Source organism: Fragaria vesca, linkage group LG7 (genome assembly GCF_000184155.1).
Source record: "Fragaria vesca subsp. vesca linkage group LG7, FraVesHawaii_1.0, whole genome shotgun sequence".
Classification (NCBI taxonomy): Eukaryota; Viridiplantae; Streptophyta; class Magnoliopsida; order Rosales; family Rosaceae; genus Fragaria; species Fragaria vesca.
This window is the reverse complement of record NC_020497.1, coordinates 18,725,190-18,753,063: the sequence shown is the minus strand read 5'-3', so window position 1 is coordinate 18,753,063 and position 27,874 is coordinate 18,725,190. Positions and strand designations below refer to the sequence as shown.

The window sequence follows — 27,874 nt, the reverse complement described above, 5'->3', positions numbered from 1 at the left end:
TTATGTATGTGTTTTTTTTTTTATTATCTATTTCGACATTATGCTACTCGTGTAGTTGGTACCATGAAATTCTCTTCACATATAGTCATATATTATGTATAATTTGTTAGTTTAAGAGATGATTTTGAGGTTTAGTTGATTTGTTCAACTATAAATTCAGTGGCTTTTGACTGCAAGTTTTTAGAAGTTTCGTTTGTTACTTGTGTACCACCCTGGACTTGTAAATCTCATCCTTTTGGTGTCTCTAACTGATGACGCAACCAATTGTAAACAAATAGCAGAGGAGATGATTGTGGTGTCCCTGACATTTAGGGTTGAACATTACAAACAGATTTTTGAAAAATAATTAGACTGTTAGAACGTGTTCTTGTTTCTTCAACAATGAGAAACCAGACTTGTGGCTGCAGTTTCAATTCTGATTCTTTTTTCTACTGTTTAAATTGCTCTTTAAAAGAAGATTTTCTTTGTCTCAACATTTCCAAGTAACCAAGGATCAAGGCAATAATAGATTTACTCGAGTAGTTTCTGAAGATTTCACCTAAAGCATTTTCTGTTTCTCCGGAAAATCCAAGATGACTTCCTTCAAAGAGAAAGTGGACCTTTTCAAAGCATGGGTCAGACAGCCATTGAAGATGCTTCATCTTCTGTGGTTCATCTGTGTTTGTGCTTCATTTACCTCCATGCTTGTTCTCCTAACCGGATTCTTGAAACACAAACTAGTAACCAAGTCCGAGCACGATTTATGGTTCGAAGTAAATATCCAAATCATCAATTTACTCTTCACCATTCTGTGTTTGTACCACCATCCAAGGTGGTGCCACCACCTTTTTCTTCTATGCAGATGGAGACCAGAAGATGTTTCGAAGCTTCGAAGGTTTTACTGCAAAAATGGGGAAGAGAAGCCGCATGAACGGGCACATATGATGGTCATTGTCATTCTATTCCAAGTGACATGCTTTTCGCAATACGTTCTTTGTGGTTTACAGTGGTGTTACAGCATTTCAGAACGACCTTGGGAGGCAATCGGAAAATGTGTGTTGATTATTGTTTGTTCAGCTACAATTGCTGTTGTGTACAAAACTTGCAGCCCCTTGCAGAAGAGGGATCCTAACTCCGGCGTGGATGTGGAAGCGCCGGCTGTGAAGGCCTAAATGTTTCAAACATCTCAACATAGTTCATTGATGTACAAAGTGACTTCTTTTCCCTATATACGAAGTCATTTCTTCGTCTGTAACTCTCTAATTTATAGTTTCATTTTATTCCTTTGGCATGTAATTCATTTCTTCTTTTATGGTAATTTGTTGTTTGGCATGGGATCTTTATTCTTTTCACCTCTCACAGTTTCACTAAGTAGTCCTATTATCTTAAGCTCCTAATTAGCTTAATTTTAAGGACTCGATTCGTATTTAACCTGCACTTGAGTTCAAACCTTTTTTCTTTTCTATACTATGCATTTCTTTTTTCTTGCATATTGCACTTGAGTTTGCAATATGCACAAGTTGACAATAGGAACTAGTAAAAGCTTATATCATCAGCAGCATTAGTCCCATGAGGCAAAATGAGGAGAGGACCATAAGAAAAATTTCCGGATCCCATTAGCATTATCATCTACATTACAACAATTGACGTTAAATGCCGATCTGATACCTTATATATGCTTGTGTTACCGTTAACATAAAACCTATATACGTGAACACGTCGATCGGAATAGTATAGAATTGGAGAAACAAATTGGAGGAATAAGATTGCTGCTAGTGCAAGGAGAGATTCAAACTCTGGTCTGTACCAAAAAAAAAAAAAAAGATTCAAACTCCGGTCTTTCTACTCACCCCTAATGAATCACTAAACTGACCAAGACCAAACCTATTTACAAGGGTCAATGGCAATTTGCCCTATTTTGGATCCATATTATCATAAGCATCTCCAAAATGATGCTATTCCAGGGAGAGTGGCATGGCTAATATCTCGGTGCACTTTGGTATATAATTGCACAACTAGTGCCAGTCCATATCACTTACCATGACACTTTGGAAAATATTAGAGACAGTGGGAGTGGGATAAGACAATATTAGAGACAGTGGGAGTGGGATAAGACATGGCATATATGTCCATTATGGGGATGAAGGAAATCATGAAAATCAATATGCATGACCTAATTAACTTTGCACATTTTAACCTAGACCTAAACCTGTTCTTTTCAAAGTGACGAGAGAGTGAGTACAGGGACAGTCATGAAACTCCAGTACTCATTGTTTGGTGGTTAACCATGAGCTACTCTTGCTGTCTGATTAGGATCGCATGGTACAGAATGAGTGAGTTACACATCAGATTGTGTGAGTCCAGTCTAGCATTTTTGTACTGTATATGAGCTTTTTCTACCCTCTTGCTATGAAGAAAACAAAATCGATTTGTCTTTGCTTACTCCCCCGATAGCAACCCTATTTTGATAGTCCAATGTGCAAACATAAGTGCTTTGCTGTGCTGCAAACTCCCAGCGAGTCAATGTTTTGAGGTTACATTGTGCTTAATTGTAATGATAGATGAAAAGCGAGGTTACAACAAATTACATATAAAGACTACTGCTACACTCCATGTTCATAAATACGCCACCCAGATTTGGTTCAGTGACATCAAAGCAGCTAGCTTTGAATCCATCAATGGAGAATCATCATGGGTTTGGTTTTCAACTGTGAAGAAAGGCACTTTGTTATTACTGTGACTAGATAGTCCATATCAGCAACTACCTACTGGTTCAGACCAAAAATGCAACTACCTACTGGAAAAAGGGAAGGAGGGAATAGCTTCCTTCCAATATAGTTCAATTTGTCCATGACGCCACTACTTTGTGGACCATGATCAGGATTGCCATGAATGGGGTTCCATCAAGTTCCACTTTTCAAAGCCTCGCTTTCACGTAAACAAGGTTTATTCCTTGCTTCGTTTCCATAAGGGGCTCTTCCTCCTACAGTCCTAGCTACTTTCGTAAAGTCGAAACCGATCGCTCGGTTTCAGTTTTCAATTAACCACCTGTTTTTAGTAATTTGATATCAAATATCATCTCTTTACTCAATGTCTGGTTTAAGTAAAGGTAATTGCAAGGATTGTGATCGAGGACTATAGTTTATTAAATTTCCACCTACTCTTTGAGAAAAAGAGTATAGCCCCCTTTGAAACCCTAGAAAGATCTCCAGTAGTGTCCTCTAAAAAGATTTTCAAGTTCTCCATCTTAATTAGAAATTACCAATTCCATCAAGATTAATATCAGTCACGATATGATACGGTCTTTACTCCTTACAAACAAAACCATTGTACATAGAGAAAATGAAGAAAATAGAAAATGAACAGAAATCAAACCCAATTCTAATTTGACCGATACATACATATTATGATTGAATTGAACATAAATCTCTTGATCAGTTAGTGACATAATTTGACTCAGTCTCTAATTTGCCCGTATATAGAGAGTTTACCATAATAATCGATTCCAAATCGATTTTAAGTCTATTAGATAAGATTCTCTGACTCTAATCTCTAATTTGACTGACACAAACCTATCGGGATTGACCATAAATCTCGTAGTTAGTTAGTAACCGGATAACATTGCTGCTGTAAAGAAGTTTTAAAGTCGAAAATCGATTTTGAGGCGGTTAAAGGCTACTGACCACCACCGGCCAAAAAGGAGTGGCTACTGACGACGAAGCCATTAGCGTAAAGGAATTAGACTAAATCCAAATAAAGCCCAAAATCATTAACCCACTAATCACAGTTAATTAGGTGTGAAATGTGGGGTCGACTAGGTCAAATAAAGTTGGCTTGACTCCCTCACTCTCCGTGTCCCCCCACACTTCCACCTTCCTCGCACGCGCTCATAATCCCACACGCCACCCCCCACCACAACACCACAACTCACAACACGCCACGTCACCCCCACCAATTCCCACCATTCCCATTGGTCGGCAAGATCGACAAAAACGTAAATACGGCCGTAGAGATTCCAAGCCCATCGTCCTCATCACCCATCTACCTGGCTATAAAATCCACCCTCATCCTGCAACACAAAAACCCCAAGCTCTCTCTTCTCCTTGTTCGCTTCACATTCACATTCATCTCCAAACCCACCTCGATTTCTGTACCCGCCTCGTGGGCTTAGGCTAGAACTGGCGTTATCTCAAGAACCCGACTCCGATTCCGACTCCAGCAATCACCGGCTGGTCCTGACCCTCTATGACGCCTTGAGCTCCCGTGACGTGGCCACCGTCCACACCATCGTCGCCGCCGACCTCGAGTGGTGGTTCCATGGTCCGCCGACACACCAGTTCTTGATGCGCATGCTCACCGGCGAAAAAAACGACGAGTCGTTTGTCTTCCGCCCTCAGTCTGTTTGCTCCGTGGGCCCCGTCGTCCTAGTGGAGGGTTCCGACCCAGCGAAGGAGATCTCCTGGGTGCACGCCTGGACCGTCACGGATGGGATAGTCACCCAGGTTAGGGAGTACTTCAACACTTCCCTCACCGTCACCCGCCTCGGTAACTCCACAACCAAATCCAAGATTTCCAAATCGACGGCCGAGATTACATCGTACCATTGCCCCTCCGTCTGGGAGAGCTCCAACCCGGTCGGGAAGTCGGTTCCGGGTCTGGTCCTCGCCATCTGAAAAAGTCCTTTTTCTTCTCTGGCGCGTGGTTTTTATTTATCTCTTAAATAAGTTATTGTTATTATCAATAAGTGGGGGATTACGTGTCGGGAGCTGAGTGGCTTCTGCGGATGGGCTGAAGCGGCTTGGGTCACGGAGATGTAACGTCCCGTTAGAGTTTGTTTTGGTTTCGGTTTGTTGTCTTCTAGTTTGGTTTGGTTTGTTGTTTTTGTGTGTGTGCTGGTGTTGGGTGGAACCATGGGGTCGAGGGCCTTTTGGTCATATCCTGACGCGTCTATTTTATGTTGTTCTCCGTATGCAATAAAAACATGCGTTTTCGATAATCTCTGGAGTTCAGTTTTGATGATTAGCGATAATCGGCTGTCATTAACCACATCGTTACAATCAAGGACTAAAAAATCGGGTTTCGGGGAAATATCGATGGTCCGAAAATTGGATATTTCGACGGAAATATTGTGGATATATCGAAAGTATGAAAATTAATATATTTATTATGATCTTCATATTGGTATTATGAACAATATAGATAGTATGAGCTATGAATAACTTATCAAAACAAGTTGTAGCACCGATGGTTTAAGAGAAGTTGTAGTTCTTGGCCACCAGGGTTCGACCCTTCAGGAGCCCAATTCCTTTTTAATTGAATTCTAGTGGGAGACTGAGAGACATTAGCACGTGTATGGGAGAAAATTGAGGAATATTCTTCAAAATCTCGAAAATATCGCGAGATATCCTGAAATTTCGGGATATATCCAAAATGTCGCGCGATTTTAGCTGGGAATGTTAGGATATATCGCTACGTGAAAAAAACGAAATTATCACCGAAATGTCGACGATAAATTCGATTTTTCAGACCTTGGTTACAATTACAGTTCGGCACTCTTAACAAAATTCTATCAACAAAATGCCAAAGTTAAGAAGAGTACAAACTCAACTCGTTTCACAGTTTGGCTAGTCAATTAATTAAGAGCCTATTAACCTCTCACAAAATTGAAGATAAGTGATTCGATAATTCTGGACTTAGATTAGTAGATATTGTGTCTCATCTAACAATATCGAGAACATAGCTCTAGTTAGTGCTTGTCATAATATAATAATATATATATTTTGTATACATTTCTGACATATATGATCATTTTGGGATTTATTGTAGATGTTATTATTGTAATCAGGAGTTTAGACTTCATGTGTCTCTCTCATAGTATTCGATTGTTTCATTATTGATGTTTCATTGATGAAAGTTTGAAGTTAGCGGCGCCAGTTCTTCATTCGGAAAAAGAAGAATAGATAGGCTTAATTTCAACCAAAATATTTAATGAGCTTGAAGTTGCCCTCCAAACTCACGTATCCTAGCTAGAAAAATACAACTCATAACCAACAGATATCCGTTTGCAAGTCTCCAAGTTCTAGGCAATATTCATGAATTGAACAACAAAAATATCGTTGATTTCCCAGAAGGAGCTTGGCTAGCAATAATTGTGAAGCATACAGATGCAACATAACAGTCAACAGTCAAGGTTGTCACTCCTTTGCTCAAGTGGTAATTGTTGACTACTTGACTCGTGACCCATGGGTTGGTTCTCATACAAAGCTAAAAGAATTTGAACGAGTAGATAGATACCAGTTTCCAGAGGTCTGGGATTGGCCACAGTTCTTCGAGGGAAACTTTGATAATAATTACAGTGACAGTGAAACATATCAGATCGTTGAATCTCATCATGTCGGAACGTGAATATCATGCCCTGATGCCCTAACTGGTGGGGACCTTATCACGCTATTTCCATGGGATCGGCAGCCTAATACTTCCGGCAGATTTTTGTTGCATTGTTTCCGAATAATTGATCCGATAATCCAACTCCAAAAGCCAATACATTGAGGAGTTTTGTTTTCATAGTTCATTGTCACCGACCTTACACTCAATCGAACACGAGGAAGATCATACGAAAGGTATGTTGCTCTAAAACAAAGCATTAAGAAAGCTTTGTTATTTTAGTTGAACGAGTCGACGTGATCGATATTCGATCTAATTTAAATATTTAATCCAGAGAGTTTGAATACATAGTTCAAGAAACGACCAAGTTATATGCAAGGCATGGGGGCCATATGAGTAGATAGATGTTCATGGTCCTCAACAATTATACTACGTACGATGGTACGAGCAATACCACTGCAACAATATAGAGCAAATACCACACATCTTGTGGCATTTGAAGGTGTTGCATTTCCTTAAGTGTGATAAATGAGGGTATTAGTGTGAGTATTCGAGGTGATTTGCAAAACCCCTAATTAAACCTTGTGTGGCCATTGCTCCATATTGTTGTAGTGTATACGACTTGAGTGTTATAGTCGGTGAAAGGTAGGAATTGTTCATCAAAAATCTTCCAGCTCCATATTTTATCTGATTTCTCCGCACGGGAGAAGATAGGTTTTGATAGTTGATACGTATATGCTCTTTACGTATAGTATATTCTTAGAATTGCTTCTTACTTTGATTGAGTTGGGTCACTTGGGTGGGATGAGGTAGCTAGATTAAATTGAAGTTTTGAACATATATGAACTTTCCGGGAGCACAATCAGGAATGATTTGGATGGGGGAATCGATTCGAATAATCATGCCAAAGTTGGAAATGTATGTTGATATTCGGATATATCTACAGTTATATTCTTAATTTGTTCCTATATATGAAGACCAGTTTCATCTGTTTCTAATAATTGCACGTTCTTCATTATATATTATCAATATATCTGGATTTTTGAGTACTGATATGCATGTCTGCAATCAAGCAGAGATATGTAGCATTATGATTTACCTTATGATATTCTACAATATAGAGGTGCTAGCTGTGTGGAGTTAGAATGGATCGGACTTTTTATTTGCGATATGTGAGAGCCACGCAATATTTGATAACCTGAATTTCATATTAGATAAAGACTGGTTTGGCCATTTGTATGTTTAGTGATCGATTACGGAAATCATTTGATAGTTTGCTTGAAAACTCATCATTCAACAATTTAGTAGAAGAAATTAAGTCGCATTTTCATACGATAATATTTGAAAAACAATCTGTATACCTAGTCTTGTTCTTAATTTTGTCTTGTCGACATTGTCACATTTACTTGCCCCCTATATGCTCATTATTGTCTTAAATCATTTAATTGTTACAATTGTGAGGTATGAAATGCATGGGAGAGAAATATTGTCGATTTTACCAAATTCGGAACGTTGCTAGTTGAGTGAAGTGAGCTGGATCAGGACCTAGTTCGGAACCCTTTTAGGCATCAAACACTTGAAGAAGAACCTGGCTTATGGAACTGATTCCAACGATCTTCAAACGATTCCTTGAATATATAGGGCATATAATTCCCAGCATGTATCAAAAATTTATAAGTAAATAAATGGATTGAAAAGCAAACTCTTTCTGACGTGATGATTCTAGCATGCCCAGGGGAAAACCATCTAGCTTATTCTAGCATTTTGGATTCCCTTATAATATTCTGTAGACAATAAAACCAACAAAGGTAGTGGTTTAATAGTAGTTTGCTTTGCAGTACTATTTGCAGTTCATGCGTGGAGAATAGACTGGTACGAGATGCTGGAATTCAAAAAAGAAGGAAATGATAGCATTACGCCATGCTGATCGATAATCTAAAGCTCCTATTAGATAAAGACCACTCCAATTCTTTCGCCATTTGTAGTTGTTAAGTGATCAATAATAATACAGAAATTGATTGACAGGTTACCTGCAAAACTCATCTTATCAGTAGAAAAAGTCGTAAGTTTGATAAAAATCTATTGCGTCTTATACAGCATTAAGCATAATGCCAGCCATTTGTCTAATTCAAGTTCCTTTAGTGATTACTGATTAGTCTTATCATGGATTGTGGATATCACGATCATTATTTTCTTAATCAAAGTCTCTAAACGTCATTATTCATCCTTCTTTGTTTATAATTACTAGCCTGCACTATAGGTTTATTGTTTTCAATCATTTCATTGCTCATATATGTAATATGTTAGTGCTACAATGATCAAATTGTTGATTAACTAGTTGCTGTAAGTTTCTTAATCATTATCGTGCAGCCTTCTACCTCTTTGCAGATCGATAACAACAGACCTTTCACAATAGACGAGTATTTCTTTATATCATGTCGATCTATATCAAATTGCAGGATATGCCCTAATATTTCATTTCCATGCATCTTACGTGTAGAGATTAGCAGAAGCACCCTGTTCATTGTATTCTATAATTTGATTACTCATATTCTGGAGATGTTTAATCATGTGGAATGGTCAATTAACAAGTTGTAGGTTTCTTAATCCTTATTATGCAGCCATCCGCTACTTGTTAATTAGTAGATAACACCGTACAAATCAGCACGTTTCGTATAACGTACGAATACTTCTCTATGTTTCTGATTTTCGGCTAGTATTATAGGGTTTGTGAATATTTAATCTACAAGCTGCCTGAATATGTTTTGCATCCTATGTGTTTAGATTGCAACAAGCAACTCAGCATGTACTAAAAGTCCTTGAATTCATGACGTGTGACTATGAGTTTTTGTGCAAGTTAAGGTCCAACTATGATTCAGGACGGCAAATTAAGGGACTTTTATTTAGCTTTGATTTTGTCCACATTTTGGTACGTATAAGAGTTTGTTAAGTACGGCTTAAGAGATAAGCATGTTTTCTCCTCTAATGAAGGAAGAAATTAACTAATGAGGAGAGAAAGATTCAAGCTTATGTCTTTTTCTCATAACCCCCAATTAAGAAAACCCTAGATAAGACTAACACCCTGAAAATAAGGAAACACATGGTAAAATAAGAAAATTGATAAATGAAACAGAGCGTTATCCACATTTCCGTAATGATAGACAGATCTAATACATGTGTTTTGACAAAGTAAAACTATTTCTTGTATGATAAAACAATTCCACAGTACCCAACCACTCTAGAAACTGCCCGCCGAAGCCGCCGCCGGTTTCAAACAAGTCCCGGAAGAAAGGGCGGCTGGATTTGCCGGAGGCGGTGTTGAAGCACAAGTTGTACCAGTGTTCCTGCCATGACCAAATTGAACCAGTTCCTGTTTTTTTCTTCTTTTTTTTAAATGTGGACCCCACAACATGCTAGTACCCGTGCCACGTGGATTCCGCCTAGCCACACCACGTTCACGTCTAGCCCACATAATTTACTTTTCTTTAAGAAATTCTTGTATGCACGACGCAATTTTAACCATTCATAACAATTAATATGTTTGACCACCATGTTTCTATATTATTTTTTCTAATTATGATAATTCATGTATATGAAGATACACGCCGTGTACTGAAAATGCTCTCATTTTCTTTTATAATTTTGTTTTTTTCTTTTACTTAAATAGTGGACCCTTCAACCCCGTTCAGACCCAGGTCACTTGGACCGCCTAGCCCTATCTCAATTCCGGCTAGCCCGCATGAATTATTTTTCTTTAAAAAAATGAATTGGGCTTGGGCCCATATATAAGGCCTAAACCCTTCGCTAACAATAAAAAGGTAAAAACAAATGGAAGTGGTTAAGAACTTGAAGATCCCAGAAAACGCAGCCAATAATTCTATGAAAACCAGATAACAAGACCCAGAAAGATCCCGACTTTAATGGGAAAGTCCCTCCCTTCCTCGACCCGGTTCCAAAACTTGACCCGAATCATCGCCTCCGAAAAGTTCTCGCGCCCGACACGCCCGATCCAAGTCCGGGTTTCGCCGCCGCAAACCGCGAAAACGGGTACCAGTCTCCGGGTCGACTCGGAGCTAGTCGGGCTGAAGATGGAGAGCTCCGAAGGGCAGAGTCGGGTCCCGCTGGCCCGGGTTGTATCGGACTGTGCGAAGCGGTGGTTTCAGGACACGCTGAAGGAGGCCAAGGGCGGCGACACCGCAATGCAGGTGTTGGTGGGGCAGATGTATCACAGTGGCTATGGTGTTGAGAAGAACCCAGAAAAGGTCCCCTTTTTTACTTGGTTTTACTTCAAGATCGTATTTTTTTTGCTGCATTTTGTTTATGAGCTTGTTTGGTTTTAGTTCAGTATTGGGTGAATTAGGATTGGATACATGATTACGATTTTTTATTTAGTTTATGAGTTTAGAAAAAATGAATGTTTATGTGTATGATTCAGTGCAATGAAGCATGTGTCATCTTTCCTTGTTCTGAACTTGTGAGTTGTGCATTTTGAATGATGGTAGTGATTTATCTGTATGTTAGGGACATGCTTGGATTAGTAGAGCTTCAAGAAGTCGAAGGGCAGTTTGGAAAGTAAGCCAGAAGCAACCAGGTACATTCTGTCTCGCTCTCTCTGGTTGCAACATTGGTGTGAGTTGTTGTAATTGAATTTTTGTTGGTGTCTTATAGGTTACCACGCAAGTGATTCCGACTCGGATGAATTGGAAGATGTTGCAAAGTAAAGGCCAACTGCACTTTCGTTTCAAATTTACTTTTGAGGTTGGGTTAATCTTCTTTCGTTCGTACTGTTATTGAAGAAGCTTTGTGGTTTGATTTTGACGTATAACTAAGCAATGGAAGAATTGATATCTACCTCTGCATAAACAAGTCTTTTGATTATCTATCTGAAGTTATGCCTTCAATGCAAGTAACTGAATTCTGAAACCTATAATGAGTAATTAAGAGTTGGCCTTCGTATTATAGCTATATACGAACTTAGTTTTGTGGAGTTACATGCCTTTGTATTTAGGGATATCGCATTCTGGTCACAAAGCAAGTAGCTGCTAGAAATATTAAATAGGAAGGAACTTCTATAAATCTGTGTAGTAAATGTTTTCCTGCAACATGTTATTAATAGCTCTGATCAGAATAAAACTAGACAGCAAAAAATAGTAATGCAGATCGTTCTGCAATTCAGATAGAAGTGATTCAAATAAATCTCAAAGCATATCAGGTAAGATAATGTAAATATGTAATGCTGGTTTTGAGGGCACCGGATATGTTGTCCGGATGTAGAACTGTACTGATAAGAGACTGTTTTGGCCACCTACAGAAGAGCAGAGCAGTCACTAGGTTATACAGTGTTGGTTCACCTCCCTGTACCTAAGCATAATGAGATCATCCTCTCAGCCTGCTTGAGTGATCAATATGATAATAGAAGTTCTTTGTTTACCAAAAAAAAAAAAAGATATGATACTTGAAGAGATGAAAAGAATGTTCATGATGTTCATTATGTGTGTACTTTGCCAGCAGAGATTTCCTTTTGTACCTTGTTTGGAACACAGGACGACTATTTGGAACCTGCTATGATTACTAACATAAGATTGTCACTATTTGGAATCTGCGCACTGTTTTTGGCATCAACGTGATCTGCCGGCTTGTCAATATGCTTCAACTATTAGTGCAAGTCATGAAAGTTGTATTTTCATAGGACAGATGGGAACAATGCTAGGACTGATCATGAAACTTAACTGTAAAATGGAATTAGCATGATAGACGATTTTTTTGGCATCTAGAGTGGAATAATTTTCAAATGACACTTGTATATACAATGATTCTTTCAATAGATTACAACTCATCAATTTTCACTAGTTCATCCTTATGCCCCGAGTGTGATATTGGAGAAAACTAATAAATGAAGTAGTACGATCTGAATGGGTAGATGGACTCGGTTAAAGTTGTTGGTAACTATTTCATGGACTGTTACTTGTTTTGATTTTTGTACCAATCTTGTAGAGCATAATATTAAAAGTCAAGAAAAATGATTTAGAGGATAATGATTATCCTGATGGTCAACAATCCAAAACAAACCAATCACCAATACTATGCAGGTGTAGCTTCTCATGTGATGACAACCGAGGAAGATCATAAATTTCATTATGTTGATTTGTTGAATTTTAATGGAATATATAAAAATAAACACGGTTGCTGATGGTCTTGCGAATAAAAGTGTCAGATCAACATTTTGGTCTCTACCAATTACTCTAATTTCATTTTTACTATTGTCCTTGACGGTAGCTGCATCATACGATTCAAATAACCCTGAGAGACCGGCAGGAATACATAAATACAAATGACTCTACATAATACATATAGTTCATTGAATCATTGAATGTAACTTGCATATAGTACAAAATATATTTCTTCACCCTAAACAGACCTCCCGTCCTGCACTTCAGGCATAATCTTGCGTCTCACAAGTGTTTCCACTCAGACGTTCGTAGACAGTCTTGATAAGTTACATTTGTCAATAATTGATCATCTGCCTTCACGTCTATCCTTTCTCCATTCCCATGGCTTCTCAGGGTTTGATGAAGCCCATAAGCCAACTCGCTTCATTTGAGCTTCTCTTTCCCACTGGTATATTTGATAGATGGAAATAGTTAGTGTAGATACAACTAAATTTTTGAAAGTAACACAGAACATGGAAGGTATGGATCTTGAAGATCTTTTCAATTTAAACACTACATACCCTCAGATTATAGTACTTTACAATTTTATCATAATATATGACTTGGGTATAATGCTGGTGCACTATCTACAGAATTAGTAATATGATAATACTCACTTTTGCAAGTTCCGGTCGTTGGTCATAGGCTGTGTAATGCCATGCACACCCCTTCTTCAGCATTACTTCCTAGTTGAGATCGGAAAATAAGACAGATCAGAGACTTGATGCTAATACACATTAGAAATTGATTCCTCTTAGGTAGCATATAGTACCTGTGCAAATATGCCATTGCTGTATATGTCACCTACACAACGGCCATAACGATCTGTCCCGTAGACAAGGACCCTCAAACACTTGCCCTGAAGAAGCTTAACAAGCTCATCTTTGGATTCTTTTCCATAAGGCATTTTACTCTCTGGTGCATCTATTCCCCTGTTTACTCTTAGAATCAATTAACTGTCACCAGAAGAAAAAGCTCCAGCTTGAAATCGCATAAGCTGGTAATCTTACCTCAGTCGAATCCTATACTTCCGCGCAAGGACATCCTCGTTTTGAAACTGTAGTACCCTGAGTGGAGAGTGAAAAGAAATTTTGTAACCCTCTCTATTTTAAAACCTACATGTTAGTAATTCCATATGATCAATATATAGAACTTTATGAATATCCAACCGGTATCCAGCATCAATGATCTTTTTGTGAAGTTCATCTGCCTTGGCATAATTCCTCTTCTCGCGTGCCTTTTCTCTTTGGATGATTGCTGCTTGTACCTCAGTCGGAACATTAGATGACTCCCTAGGATCTGCTGTACTCACATAGACTGTCACTGTATCGCCATCTGCAACTGCTTTTGCATCAACCTATGGTTTCATTAAAGTGATTCACCCATCAGAACTAGTTCAAAAACACTTCGTCTAGCCGAAAATGAGTCCTAATAAAATAAAGAACCAATTCTATTACCGGTAATGTCTGCAATTCATACTGTACTCCTTGAGTACCAAGAAAATAAATAACCAATATTGTTGCTATTACCGGTAATGTCTGGAATTCATACTGTACTCCTTGAGGCAATGAAGTTGGGACCCCAGTCGAAAGTTGGACCAGAGTTTGAGGAAGTGGCAGACCATAGAAAGCCAATAATCCCTTCACATAAATCATTAAAAATAGTATTAACATGCCACTACATTCCATCATACCAATTAGCATCACAAATTATAGCAGCAATGCTTCAAAAATGTACCTCAACATCAGCCTTTTGGTGATTCTTGAGGGTTTTAATAACAAGCCTAGCTGCTTCTTCAGCTGTCTTGGGTGGTGGTCTCGCTTCCCTCCAGCTCTCAACTAGTTTTCTATACCTTCACACATTCCGAAATCCACACATAAAAATCAAATCTTTTAACCATTTTTTTCACCCAAAAAAGGTATCATTTGTAGACCTCTGATCATCACTCACCAATTAGCTTGAGCTTTCTTGGATGAAACTACATGCTGATTCAGTCCTACTGGGACCTTAATCACAATTAAACAAATTACAACATATATTAAAAAAGTCAACTTTACTTAATTGGGATCAAACATTAACAAAACCCAGAAAGGCAGAAACTTCAAATCACCATGCATGTCTAGAAATCTAACTTATATGAGCTTTGTGTAATCCGAAACGTACCTGGGCGGTGTTCTCAAAGTGGAAGAGATCGCGGGCAAGAGCTGAAACTCCGACAGTGGCGGCGGAAACGCCGTGGGGGCCAAGAGAGTCGGATTCAGTGGTGGTGGGCTTGCAGCAATGACCGTAAAGAAGCCTCAATGCGTTTCCCATTGTGCAATGTCGTTGGTAATCTGAGCCTCAGGTGGGCTCAGCTACCAGGAAAAGGTGAGGGAAGCTGAAGAAAGAAGCAAAGATGAGAGCTTTTTTGAGTTTTCTATATCTAATTGCCAATTGGTAGTGATGAAGCAGAAAGCTAAAATAAAACAATACTAAATGGGAAAGAAAAAACTGTAACTAACCAATGGGTGAAGAACACGTGGTTGATCATTTGGTGTTTTGGTCAACGGTTATATCATAATAAAATCGGTTCAAGTTTTTGAGGCAAAATATCTAATATGATCTGTTAAGCTTAATTAGTTTTGATCAGATCCATACAGGTGGAGTAATGTTTAGATTTGTCATTCACTTTCATGTTGGGTTTGTTTTAATAGCCGGAGCAAAGAAACTTTTGAAGCAATCCTAAGCTTTCATGTTGGATTCGTGGAAATTTTAAATGTCATAATTGCTTAAAATTTATTTGTTTTGAGATAACTTTGTAAATCGATCACTTGAGGGTTTTTTTTTTTAGAGGAAAAGTTGAAGAAGACTCAGAAAGAGTTATTGATAAATTAATTATGAACAAACCTATGCTTATTTAAACAAACTAAATTATATGGTTTCGTCATTTAAGATGATTAGTTTTAAGGGTGTTTAGTGTGAATGGAATCAAACATATTTAGGTTTTCCTTTGAAATGTTTGCACTCTCGTTCTTTTCTCATCTCATTCCCCTTATCAGTTATCCCCCAAGTATAACGATTTAGAAATAAATACCACATTTTTCAAAGACAGATTGAAGGCAGCAACGTATGTAGGATTATGGATGATAATCATACATACGTACTCGTATGATCGTATCCTACCACGTACTGCATGGTGTGTTAAAAAAGGAAGAAAAGAAGGATGTTTATCTAACACAGGTGTTGTTTATGCAACACTTGATATAAACAAAGATGGTCGACCTATTCTGTTGGTCTTATATATGACTCTTATCTCATAACCAAATTGTCTAATAAGGTTTTGCAATGGTCTCCTCCAGCTCCGGTAGGCTACGACGACTTTGTTCTCTTGACAACGATGCCATCGTTAGCATACTGTCTAAGCTACCGGTCAAATCTCTAATACGATTCCGGTGTGTCTGCAAGTCATGGTGTGCTTTGATCTCCGATCCTAGTTTTGCCCGTATGCACCTGAGCAGTATGAACACCAAGAGCTTCAAGCTCCTCCTCGGAACCAGTCCTCTCCGGTCCGTAGACTATGAACCTTTATTCAAGTATATTGGAGGCCATGTTGAAAGAACCAGAGAGCTTGATTATCCGGTAATGATCCCAACCTCTTCTTCAAAATTCTTTGGTTCTTTCAATGGCTTGATATGTCTAGCACTTGACTATGACAACATTATCTTATGGAATCCTTGTACCGGAGACTCCAAGCTGTTGCCAAAACCTGCTACGTTTTTTCATAACAACAATGAATCTAGTTTTTATGGATTTGGTTACGATTCCACCACCAAAGACTACAAGGTAGTTGGAGGCAGTTCTAACCACAACACAGTTGAGGTCTTTGCACTCAAAACTGGTTCATGGAAGATCCATCGAGACATTAATAGACATGTGAGGTTGAACGGGCAGGGGTGCTTGCTAAATGAAGCTTTACATTGGGTACATGTTGATCTTCGAAGCAATGGTAGTGATTCAATTATTGTTTTACAAATAGTGTCTTTTGATTTGGTGGAGGAGACACTTCAAGTGATGATGCCATTCCCACATCCTTTTCCTGTTAATCAGTATTACATCCATAATCGGCTTAATTTCTCTGCCGGAATTGGGACTATGGCTAATTGTCTCACCTTATACATGATATCAAGGCATGACGGTGTGAGTATATGGATGATGAAAGAATATGGGGTAAAAGAATCTTGGATTGAAGTCATACGAATTCCTCTAGAGGTTTTGCCTACAAAGGTCTTGTCCTGGAGGCCTTTATGCATTTCAGAGAATGGTGAAGTTTTAATCAAGTGTTGTAAAAATAGCTTGGCTCTATATGATCCAAAGAAAAAAACATTTATGAGTTCCTTCGAGACTCATGTGGAGTATTGGTTTGAATCAACTACTTATATATCAGACCATATATCAGACCAAAGGGAAGCAATTACGTATCTAGAGACTTTAGTTTCACCGCAAACTGGCAACGACGCAGGCATGTGAACCAACATTGTGAATTTGTGATCTTCTTTTGGTCAAGTTCAAAGGCCTTTTTTCTGTCTCCTTCGTAAGTTTGTGTGGATTGTGGCAGGTTAAAGTCCAGAGGCAATCACAATGGAGAAGAAGGGTGCAAAAGAGGAGGTTGTACCCTTAGAAATACCAGCTTCTCACTGTAGGACTGAGAAGGTTACTTGTCTCTTTGAATTTACGGCATTTTCGAACCTGAAAATTCTTTTCATAGCTACTTGAGTTTGACTTTCAGTAGCTTTCTTAGAAGAATTTGATGATGTGTATTAGTGTATATAGTCAGGGGTTCTAGACTTCTAGTTCGGATCTAAGCTTCTGTTCCTGATATAGTTTTCATCATTACACCCATGAATCTCCTTTGTTTCCCCATTGACATTTGGCTTAGCTTTATAACAGTGGAAGACAGCAACAAAGGAATCAATAATTATGATCCAAGTATGAATTAGTAATAATACCCAGAAAAGAAGTGGACATTTTCTGTGTCATTGTTCTCTGTGTTACTCTGGCATTGAAATTCACCGTTCATTCCAGATTTCTGTTTGAAAAGAATATGAAGTTCTCAATCACCATTCAAAATCAGGGCCCTCCTTGGCTCCTTTGATGAATAAGCTGGTAAAAAACAAATAAATTCTCAATCTTTGTCTCAGCCAAACCCTGCAGCTTCATGGTTTCTGCGGAGGCTAGTTGCTCTGAGGTCATTAATCAACAAAAAAGGACCTTTGCACAGAAAAAGTTGAAGCCAGCTCCCATCAATCACGTAAAGAATCCAATACCCTCAATCACTCACCAATGTTTATTAATATGTGTCAATTGGGACATCACTATTAGACCAAAACCCTTCCCCTCAAATCTTACTCTCCTTACAGTTGAGAGGCTTCATTCATTGTTCCTCTATCAAACCTGAATGGGAAATGTAAGCTTCATCACTACAATCTTGGCATGTGTATTATCGATTTCTCATTTTGATTGCGCTAATGGCATACATGTTTTCGATTCTTGGTGCATTAGGTTGTGGAATTGAAGGTGGGCTTGCACTGTGAGGAATGCATCAAGAAAATCCTCAAGGCCATCAAGAAAATCGAAGGTAATCATCAATCTACTCAAACATCTCAATTCCATGCCGCCCCTCATATTAATAATCCCTCATTTCGAAAATTGCTCAAAACCTTTGTTTTGATTTGCCCAGCAGATATCGAAACCTATGATGTGGATACACAGCTGAACAAGGTGATCGTGACCGGAAATGTCACCACAGAACAAGTCATCAGGGCTCTTCAGAAGATCAAGAAGACAGCAATCCCTTGGGACCAACAAGATGAAGCAACTTCTCAAGCCATTTAGTTTCATATCTAATCTAAGTCTGGTGCTGATCCTAGCACTTCTTAAGCCATTTAGTTCCAATTTTGTATTAACTCAATTCCTAGCATGAATTGCAATAAAAAGCTGCTGCTAGCTTTCGCTCATCGATTCATATGTAGTCGAAAATTAGATATCTTTATTGCTCAAACAGAGAATTACAAAGCTGCAAATTACAAGAAACTACAAAGAAAGAAAACCCGAAAGCTAAAATCATTGCACAGTATTTACGAAACCGGTTGAGTCAGAAGCTCACTGAACTCAATCGCTCTACCTAGGCTGCTGAATCGCTCTGGGACTCACTTTGACATTAACAAACTTCGGAGCTTTCTCAATAAACCTCGGCGCGTTCGCCACAGGTCGGCCCTTCGGCCACTTCAACAGCCCCAGCGAAACCAGCTCCTTGTGATAGTCTTTCTCCTCTTCCTCCGCCTCGACCTCTGCTATACAAAAAGAAAACGAGTTAAGTTAGATCGTGACTCGCGGAGTCGACTCAGTAAAGAGAAAACAAATAATACTGACTTTTGTTGTCGGCGGTGGGGTAGTGCTGCTCGTCGAAGAGGTCGTCGATGTAGTCGGAGTCGTCGAGGAAGGCGGCGTCGTTAACATCAGAAAAGAAGGGGTCGTTTTGTGGGTCATGGAAATTCTCCTGGAGCCAGTAGTCACGGAACCAAGGGGACGACTGGACAAGGGCCCACCATTCGGTGGAGAAATCCTCCACCGCCCGATACGCCGAGGGAACGAACATCGGAGCGTTGGGGTTCAGGCTCGACTGCTGCGGCGGTTGTTGCCGGGAAATGATGTCCATGATCGGAAAAAACTGCGGATCAGAGATCTGGGTGGCAATAAAAAAGATCTGGGTGTCACTAAAATCCACAAGAATCAAAAACGAAGATGAAAATTGAGTGTTTGAGATCAAGAACCTGAAGAAGATGAAGGAGAGGCAGGTGAGCTGAATCAGTAGAGAGAGGATAATGTGAAATATCTTATTTGGTTGTGGGAGAATAAATAGGGAAACGAAAAGTATAAAGTAGTCAATTTGCTCGGGGTTCGAGAAAGAAAGGAGGCAGGTGGCAGATAGGGGCGAGTGGGATTGGTGGGCCCACCGGCCCGATGCTTGTTTTTGGAAATTTAGTGTGACACAGCCCACTGTATTCAAGGCACGAGATGAATGTGGGCGCTTTTGGTCTTATCCTTACGACTGGGATAAGAGGATAAAATTATGAAAGCATTACGTGGAATTAAGAACGGTTACGAAAAAAACACACCGAATCACAATGTACTGCAACAGCGGTAATTTATGCATCTCGTGGGTCTTATAAATTTTATCTGTTTTTTTTTTTCTTCTTCTTTCTGAAAAGTATGAATTTTATCTGTTTTAGGTACGCGGTATTGTTTTTACTCGATAAAATGAATGCAATCTTTGACTGAGAAAATGAAACTAAATTTCGTCAAATTTATTGTATGATGACATCATAATAAGAAAGTTGTGCGGTTTGTAATAATGTTACATTGTAATCGAGTTACATATTTTTTTATTATGTCACCTGTTACATTAAAAGAGATGAAATAGTTAAATTATTTGTTAATCGGTGATTGTTAGAATACATGTATTTTTGCTGAGATCTCTGATATTATTTCATGACTTTTTTTAGTTGTTTATTGTAATTATGAATTTAAGTTTCATATTTCTCTTTATATTTGACAATTTTATTAATAAATGATTAAAGACAGCAGCACTAGCCCTGTTTAAAAACAAAAGCTACCATTTTCTAGAGCTATCCTAGCTTTGAGTTCTAGTCGATAGTTTTCGGTCTTATTTTTAGGGTTGTCTCTAAAGTCTAAGAGCACGCAACAAAGACATTGCAACCAGTCACCTGAGTTTGACTGTGGTCACCGCACTTCTCTCACTGTTACAATTTATTTTTAGCCTAGTAAGATGAAGTCCATGTAAATATGTAATAATAAATCTATGAACAACCGTCGATAGTATAAAAACTTCCCAAAATACCAGCTTAACCTCTCATTTTGTCTCTGTAAGTGTGTGTGGTAGCAGGCAGGGTGCTACATTTCATCTAATTTTCTGTGTCTGTGTTTGTGTTCTTGTTTCTCCTATCTTCTCCATCGATTTGCAGCACAGACGAGAAATGTCTTCACATTCCCATGTCGCGGAAATCCGGCATGCGATAGATAATGTAACATTGGTGTGTCAGGATCCTCACAACACCGTCAACGTCAGGGGTTTTTGGAGCGGCAAAAACCCCCTGGACTCCTCCACTTCTCTTCTTCTGGTGCAGTTATCAATCATCACATTTGTTTCTACCTTCGTCAATCTTTGGCTTCGACAAATAGGACAATCCAGCGTTGTTTCTAACATTTTTGTAAGCTTTGTTTCCAATCTCTAAAAATAGCATGAACTAAAAGGAAAACGAAACTATGATGTTCCTATGCAATTACTTACCTGGGATTAACTTGAACAAACATAATGTGTGCCTGCAGAGTGGTATACTATTCGGTCCATCTGCCCTGGGACATTTCAAGCAACTCGCCGAAACCCTTTTCCCTCTAGAAGGCATCATTGTGCTCGAAACACTTGCAACATGGGGACTCACGTACTTCCTGTTTTCGATAGGAGTGAAGATGGATGCCGGATCAATGATACGTCCCCAACGGAAATGCATGGTCATCGGATCATCATTGTTCTTTTGTACATTGTTACTCCCTCAGGGACTAACCTTCCTCTTGATACGTTTGGTCCCTAAAATGGACACGACGCTTCAGAAAGCACTACCATTCATATCTGCTACGCAGGCTATATCAAGTTCAGCTGTGGTTGGTTCTCTACTTACCGAGCTCAAGCTGCTGAACACTGACATCGGCCGCACGGCGGTCTCAACGGCACTGTTTTGTGATGTTATTGGCATAATAATGAGTGCGTTTGCTATTGCAATGAGTGATAGGAAGAACAAAGGTACAATAATACCATGGTTGGCAGTGATACAAGCAGCTGCTCTTGTGCTTGGCATTATCTATATCTGCAGGCCATTCATGATGTGGATGCGAAACCGGGCAGAGGAAAAAATGTTGTCAGGGAGTCGCATATTTTCATCATCTTCGTTCTTGTGCTTGTGTTTGGATTTCTTAGTGAGATCTCAAGCCAGCATTACTTATTGGGGCCGCTGGTGTTTGGCTTTGTAGTACCTTCCGGACCGCCTCTAGGCTCGGCTGTGGTGGCCAGGGTGGATACTCTTGCTACAGGACTGTTCTATCCAACATACCTTGCCGTCACTGGGCTGAAAACAAACATCTTTACAATCGATTTTCGGTCTTATATGGTTCTGGGGGCAATTTTTTTCTTTGCTAGTTGTGTTAAGGTTGGAACAGTAATGTTGGCAGCCTGCTATTATGAACAGACTTTGCGTGAAGCTTTCGTGCTCGGGCTTATTCTCAATGCAAAAGGGATCACTGAGCTTGTGATGTACAATATTTGGAAGCAAACCAAGGTGCAATTCTCTATCTAAATTGATTCTGTTACTTGTTTTCTCAAATGCTTCCTGCAATGCTCAGGCAGCACACTGAAGCTGCTCCGGGATATGCCACTGACTATATAGCTTGGCTGGTCTTTGTATCTAATTTTCCTGAATTCTAATCTTCACTGATATGGTGAATCTGTATAATTTGCAGTTGCTGAGCGATCAAGAATTTGCGCTAGCTGTGGTCATGGTAGTAGCGGTAACAGCTTGTCTAACACCCTTGATAAAACTTCTCTATGATCCCTCACAGCAATTCTCAGCTACCAAAAGAAGTACAATCCAGCATTTGAAGCGCGAGACAGAGTTCCGAATCATGGCCTGCATCCATACCCAGGAGAACGTTCCCACAGTGATAAACATTTTAGAAGTATCAAATTCTACAGAAGAGAACCCTGTTGCAGTTATAGCCCTCATCCTCGTCGAGCTTGTGGGACGAAGCACCCCTGTTCTCGTAGCACACCACCCCGGGGACACAATAGAAAGCAGCATCGGCAGCAGCACATCAAAGTCCAACCAAATTATCAAAGCCTTGGGGCAGTATACTGAGTGCAATGAAGGGCGCGCCACCCTCCAACCATTCACTTCCATCTCACATTATCAGACAATGCATGATGACATTATGAGGGTAGCATTTGAGAAGAGGGCACACATTGTGATCCTGCCGTTTCACAAGACTTATGCTATAGATGGCACCATTGGATCAGTAAACAGAGCGCACCAGTCCCTGAACCTCAGCGTACTTGAAAAGGCTCCTTGCTCTGTTGGAATCCTCATTGATCGTGGGATCCTTGGTGGTTCAATGTCAGTTCTCACCAGCCAGTATATATACCATGTTGCTGTGATCTTCTTAGGTGGTGTAGACGATGCAGAGGCACTGGCCTATGGCTCTCGCATGGCGAGTCATCCAAATGTGGACTTAACAGTTGCACGGTTTCTTCTCTTTGGAGAAGAAAACTGTAAAGAGAGAAAGCGGGATACCGACTTACTTGAAGAATACCGACGAGCTCATGTCGGAAATGAGCGGTTTGTTGTGGCGGAAGAAGTGGTAAAAGATGGAGCGAAGCTGTCTTCTGTTATTAGATCAATGGTAGATTGCTTTGATTTGATGTTGGTGGGCATGCATCATCAGGACACTCCCCTTCTTTCGGGGCTTGGTGAGTGGAGTGAGTGCCCAGAGCTTGGTATCATCGGCGATATGCTTGCTTCACCGGATTTTCGTTGCTCACTTTCAGTACTAGTGGTGCAACAACAAAGAATAGCAGGAAAACCAATTAGTCGGACTGCAAAACCAGTTGATAAAGAACCACTAATTCATGATGTCCCAGATGAACAAGTAAGATCATCATGGACGATTACAGTGAATGAAGGAAATAGGGGTTAGAATTTTACTCTCTCGTTTTCATCCTCTTTCATTTATCTGTTGTTTTGTTCTTTCGTTGATTGGTTTCTCTTGTTATCTACGAAAATTATACAGCGCACCCGGATGCGCCGCGCACCCGTCTATCTCCGCCGTCCATTTTTAAAAGTCAAAATCCGCGTCAAATGGACGGCGGAGATGGACGGGTGCGCGGCGCACCAGGGTGCGCTGAATACGCTCTCTGTTATCTAAGGGTGGCCTCTGTAAATTTCCTACGAAAAGAAACTGAACAATTCTTTTTATTTTTTCTTGTGTACAAGCTTAGGGATATTAATTTCATAAAGATTTCTTCATTCATTTCCATGCAAGTCTTACCGCCCAAAAGATCGAACAAGATTGAGAAATATGCTGAGATTCTAAGAAATCAAATCAAGAATACACCTTTTATGATCACCAAAATTGCAAGAACTGTTTCACTTACATCAAACAATTTACATTCGGGTAATAGAAGTGATACATGTAAAGCTAAGGACCAAAATCCATTTCTTTTGAGATCTGTCATCTGTGCCAGCATCTTTTAAAGTATAGTCTGCAAATTAGTATGGAAGTATAAAGTGGGATATCACCTCATTTGTTTTGGATTTCATCTACACTTGTTTCCTCTGTGTTGTTACATTCCAATGCAACCTGGTTAGTAGAACCCGATGTTTGGTAAATCGACGGTTCACTCTTCGAAGCTTGCAGTCCACTAAAGCGTGCAAGATCAATCCATTGCTGCAGTAGTTAAGAGGTCATGTTAAAACCCAATACCATGCAGCAGACTATACTTGCATCTTCGTTATTGAGATGGAACAAAAGTTCACATAAAAGATGTGGTTTTGTAACTCAGCCAATATCACAAATGGTAAAAGATTCTCAGATGTAGTGAAAGGCTCATATAAACCAACAGCATACCATTAGTAGCTACTATGAGCAAATACCATATGTAACTACTAATGAATACACTGAGGAAATGAACCAGTGTACACATAGGAACCTGACTCTCAGTACGAAACAAAATTTTGTTGCCATGGCGTAATTGGCCATGAAGAAGTAAAGGAGAAATCAACTTCAGCATAAGATGAAAGGTTATCAAGATGATACCTGAGTTCCCCAGTAAGAGTTTATTGTCCGAGAAAGAAAAGAGATCATATTTACGAGTAATGTTTGAGAAGAAAATTCGTCAGAAAGTCTATGCTCCACTAGTCCTGCAATAATCTGCATTGCATTTAATTCTCGTGTCAATGACAAAAGAACACGAAGACATGATCAAGATGTATGAAACTATAAACATGTTTTTATTTTGTTATATTGCAAGGGATGAGAAATAAGAGGGCCCCTTATTTCTACCTGATAACGGAGATTTGCTGATGTTCCGAGAAAGCCTCCATAGATTATTGCTGTTTTAAGTATTGGGCTTCTTTTCTTTTGCTGATCAGTAACCAGAGCTGGATTAATGAATTTGCGAACTGCAAATAGAATATTTGAGGAAGCAACAGCCCCGATACTGGAAATAAATCCAACACTAGCTAGTTTCAGACCACCCAAAAGCACAGATGCAAGTCTATGATTGATACTCCAATCCTGCCCCACAAGACTCTTCTGAAAAGCATTATCTGGAATGGACCCAAGAAGACCTTTAATAGCGTCCATGCTATCAGGGACATCCATTTCATCAGCATATGAAAGGAATGACAATGTTGGAGCAGGAAGCCACACTGTAAAAAAATCAACAACTATCCCCCTTAAAGTATCCGTGATCACGTAGTCCAGCTCCTCAAAGAAATTTTCTTTGCGCCTCTCATATTGTGCTATTAAAGTAGTTGTTATTGATATAGATTCTTCTATAGCTAATCTATGCAAGAATTTGGGATCTGCCAACAATCTTTCCCTGAAACCCTGCATCCAAATGAGCCATGATCAACTGATGTGCCCCTTCGCATGTAGCTTCACTAACATTAATTGGTTGTAATAGAAATATAAAATAAGTTTCATATGCTTAAATACCTATCAAAAGTATAAAAGACTTAAACCTCACCTGGAAACGTTGAGTAAGTTCTGAAACAAGAGGATATTGCTCCAGATCAAAGAAGTTCTGTAATACCTCTGGAGATACCAAACCAAGATCCAGTCCTTTCTGAAGGTCCTGAAAAGCATTTCAAAATATGGTTCTCTTGAGAGAATGAAAGTAACATCATTAAGAAATTGATATAGTTATTTTCTAAAAGCATATGCAGCTCGTTAACCCACCCCATGACATCTTCCCTTGCCCCCATATGTCATCTGCAAATCCAATATGGCTTTTTGGTAAAGGCAGGCTGTCGGCAAAATTAGCAATTGTTGTTGTTCAAACTGATTCCACTAACAAGTTAATGATCCCAACAGCTAACTACTAGTTGTGTTAAAACTGCATACCTCCTACTAAACACATGAGTGGTAAGCACTCAAATGAAGTATAGAACTCCTACATTAAATTCAACATTAAAAAGTGTAGTGTAGTTTGAAAATAAAAGTTTATAATCTTAAAATTCCCTAAGAGTTTAATAATGAGCTAACCTGTGGAAGAGCATCTCTTTTCCTGCCTGCCGCATTCATAACTCGAGCAATTTCAGCACGATCAAAACAATTCCTATTGCAGGCTCTGGCAGCAGAATACCACAAGAAATCAGCAACAGGAACTTCTCCCTCTCGCCGTATGTCCTGTCTTTCAGGATCAAGTAATATAACTACTTGGTTTTTCTTTTGCATCTTTTTTGAAATTCTGGCTGGCAATCCAGTCCCTCTAAGCCCATACTTGACATGGCTTGCACCTGTCACCACCACTAGCAAACCACTTGCTCCTCCACCTTTCATGGCCTTTAAGATAATCTTGGACATGGTATAATCCTCAACCACTCTTGTTTGTGCAGATAGATACGAGCTTGGCCCAAATGGAACAATCTGATTCGGAGAATTGCTATCAACTGGCGATCTGCGAGCGATCGAAGTGAAGCCTGAGATGAACCCCGAACCTGCTGGGGGAGCATACATTTTACGATCAGCCTTTGAAAGCCCATGTATTCCCTCCGCTTGTACAGTCCGTAAGACCTATGAATACAAGATTAACCACTAGTTCACTATGCAATCCTTACTAAACTTGCAAAACACACATTACAACTTAAGCAATCACATTGGTGTATTCAATTTCAAAACAAAATGCACCATCATTCATTAATGCCAGCTAATTCGATTAATACAAATGTGTAAAGAATAGAAGAGTGTACCGCGAGTGGAGTACCACAAGCCACAATCCGAACTCCATTATCTCGGCAGTAACTCAGAAGAGGCTCATACTCCTGCCAGCGTTGCGGCGGCCAATGTGAAGTGTACGACTTCAAAGCTTCACCATCTATGCTGCCAATCATACATATACACAAAACCATCAATACAAACAACAACAAATCCATAATCTCAAATTGAAGAGAAAAATAAGCAGCATTTCAATTTAAACCTTTTGTTCATGTACTGATTGAGCTGCTCCTGAAGATCACAAGGAAAAGCTTCAAGAGCCAAAGACAAGGCTCTCTCACTCTCCAAGCACCTCTTGTTCAAATTCCTCACAATCTCAAGCTCCAATTCCTTATCGTCGCGAATCGGAACCTGTTCGGCTTCCCCTAGATACACAATCCGAGCGTTCATCACCTTCTCCCAGACCTTGCTCTTGTCCTTCCCCACCGCCATCGGCTCTCCGATCGCCGTCGCGTCGTAAATCCTCGACGTTATCACCTCCTCCTCTTTCTTCAACTCCTCGGCTCTCGGCACCGGCACCGGCACCGTCATTGACGGCGCGGACGGCGGAGGAGAGTCGTCCGCACTCGCCACGGCCGATTTGAGAAACCAGGCGCCGAGCGCCAGCGACGGCAAGAGCAGCGCTTGTCTCCTCGTGAGCGAACTCCTCCGGCCAGCTTCGTCTGAGTAGTTTTCATCGGAATTCGAGGAAGGACTGCGGCGGAGAATGACGGAGATGCTGGTTTGGCGGCGTTTGGTGTAGGATACTCGCCGGAAAACGTGGATGAGCTGTCGCCGGAGAGAGATTCGCGGTGAGGATCGGGGAGGAGAGGTGACGTGGAGTGGACTAGCGGCGAAGCCAGTGTTGGAGTGGGGCTTCATTTTCACCCGCGCTTCTTTTTTTGGGTTGGTCGTTACTACTTAGGCGCTTTCAATATTTTGATTATTTTCATTTTTAAATATTTATTGAATTATTTGTTTATTTATTCTTAATCACATAAATTTGGATTTTTTTTTCTTTCATCTGAATTTTGAAACGTACATTTCTGGAGGTAAAATAGCTACTTGTATCAATTTTATCCAGAATTTTGTCCAGCTTTCTCATTCATCCTTATCTGCCACGGAGACACGAACAATATGAGTGGTAGGAGATCCATTAGGGTTTAAGAAAAGAAAAGAAAAACCTCACCATCTTGATTGTGTTTGTGTTCGTGTTCGTT

The 27,874-nt window shown here is 39.7% G+C and overlaps 8 protein-coding genes across 8 annotated transcripts; 5 read left to right on the top strand and 3 right to left on the bottom strand.

Moving 5' to 3' along the window:
• Window positions 1-4,067: 4,067 nt before the first annotated feature.
• LOC101294797 (wound-induced protein 1-like) lies at window positions 4,068-5,154 on the top strand. Its single transcript, XM_004307654.1, has one exon. It carries the CDS (start codon window positions 4,323-4,325, stop codon window positions 4,650-4,652), a length of 330 nt encoding a protein of 109 aa, XP_004307702.1. The 5' UTR covers window positions 4,068-4,322; the 3' UTR covers window positions 4,653-5,154.
• A 5,045-nt stretch (window positions 5,155-10,199) lies between these two features.
• LOC101294508 lies at window positions 10,200-11,566 on the top strand. The gene is made up of 3 exons (XM_004307653.1): window positions 10,200-10,625; window positions 10,885-10,954; window positions 11,032-11,566. Exons 1-3 carry the CDS (start codon window positions 10,284-10,286, stop codon window positions 11,082-11,084), a joined length of 465 nt encoding a protein of 154 aa, XP_004307701.1. The 5' UTR covers window positions 10,200-10,283; the 3' UTR covers window positions 11,085-11,566.
• Window positions 11,567-12,510: 944 nt separating this feature from the next.
• Window positions 12,511-15,016, bottom strand: LOC101294215 (uncharacterized 38.1 kDa protein-like). The gene is made up of 9 exons (XM_004307652.1): window positions 14,736-15,016; window positions 14,523-14,578; window positions 14,310-14,424; window positions 14,102-14,212; window positions 13,742-13,929; window positions 13,583-13,639; window positions 13,345-13,504; window positions 13,190-13,258; window positions 12,511-12,978 (listed from the first exon to the last, which is right to left on the bottom strand). The coding sequence occupies exons 1-9, from the start codon at window positions 14,883-14,885 to the stop codon at window positions 12,880-12,882; spliced, it is 1,005 nt and encodes a 334-aa protein (XP_004307700.1). The 5' UTR covers window positions 14,886-15,016; the 3' UTR covers window positions 12,511-12,879.
• Window positions 15,017-15,876: 860 nt separating this feature from the next.
• On the top strand, window positions 15,877-17,269 carry LOC101293929 (F-box/kelch-repeat protein At3g06240-like). The gene is made up of 2 exons (XM_004307651.1): window positions 15,877-17,070; window positions 17,167-17,269. The coding sequence occupies exons 1-2, from the start codon at window positions 15,897-15,899 to the stop codon at window positions 17,169-17,171; spliced, it is 1,179 nt and encodes a 392-aa protein (XP_004307699.1). The 5' UTR covers window positions 15,877-15,896; the 3' UTR covers window positions 17,172-17,269.
• Window positions 17,270-17,928: 659 nt separating this feature from the next.
• Window positions 17,929-18,591, top strand: LOC101293633. The gene is made up of 3 exons (XM_004307650.1): window positions 17,929-18,015; window positions 18,111-18,186; window positions 18,292-18,591. Exons 1-3 carry the CDS (start codon window positions 18,007-18,009, stop codon window positions 18,441-18,443), a joined length of 237 nt encoding a protein of 78 aa, XP_004307698.1. The 5' UTR covers window positions 17,929-18,006; the 3' UTR covers window positions 18,444-18,591.
• LOC101293345 (protein EARLY RESPONSIVE TO DEHYDRATION 15-like) lies at window positions 18,580-19,503 on the bottom strand. The gene is made up of 3 exons (XM_004307649.1): window positions 19,382-19,503; window positions 18,981-19,293; window positions 18,580-18,898 (listed from the first exon to the last, which is right to left on the bottom strand). The coding sequence occupies exons 2-3, from the start codon at window positions 19,264-19,266 to the stop codon at window positions 18,729-18,731; spliced, it is 456 nt and encodes a 151-aa protein (XP_004307697.1). The 5' UTR covers window positions 19,267-19,293; window positions 19,382-19,503; the 3' UTR covers window positions 18,580-18,728.
• Window positions 19,504-20,605: 1,102 nt separating this feature from the next.
• LOC101308426 (cation/H(+) antiporter 15-like) lies at window positions 20,606-23,372 on the top strand. Its single transcript, XM_004308919.1, has 4 exons — window positions 20,606-20,839; window positions 20,958-21,580; window positions 21,823-21,961; window positions 22,143-23,372. Exons 1-4 carry the CDS (start codon window positions 20,606-20,608, stop codon window positions 23,370-23,372), a joined length of 2,226 nt encoding a protein of 741 aa, XP_004308967.1.
• Window positions 23,373-23,975: 603 nt separating this feature from the next.
• On the bottom strand, window positions 23,976-27,536 carry LOC101308136. Its single transcript, XM_004308918.1, has 7 exons — window positions 26,878-27,536; window positions 26,651-26,780; window positions 25,944-26,474; window positions 25,426-25,533; window positions 24,738-25,286; window positions 24,492-24,605; window positions 23,976-24,122 (listed from the first exon to the last, which is right to left on the bottom strand). The coding sequence occupies exons 1-7, from the start codon at window positions 27,534-27,536 to the stop codon at window positions 23,976-23,978; spliced, it is 2,238 nt and encodes a 745-aa protein (XP_004308966.1).
• Window positions 27,537-27,874: the final 338 nt, after the last annotated feature.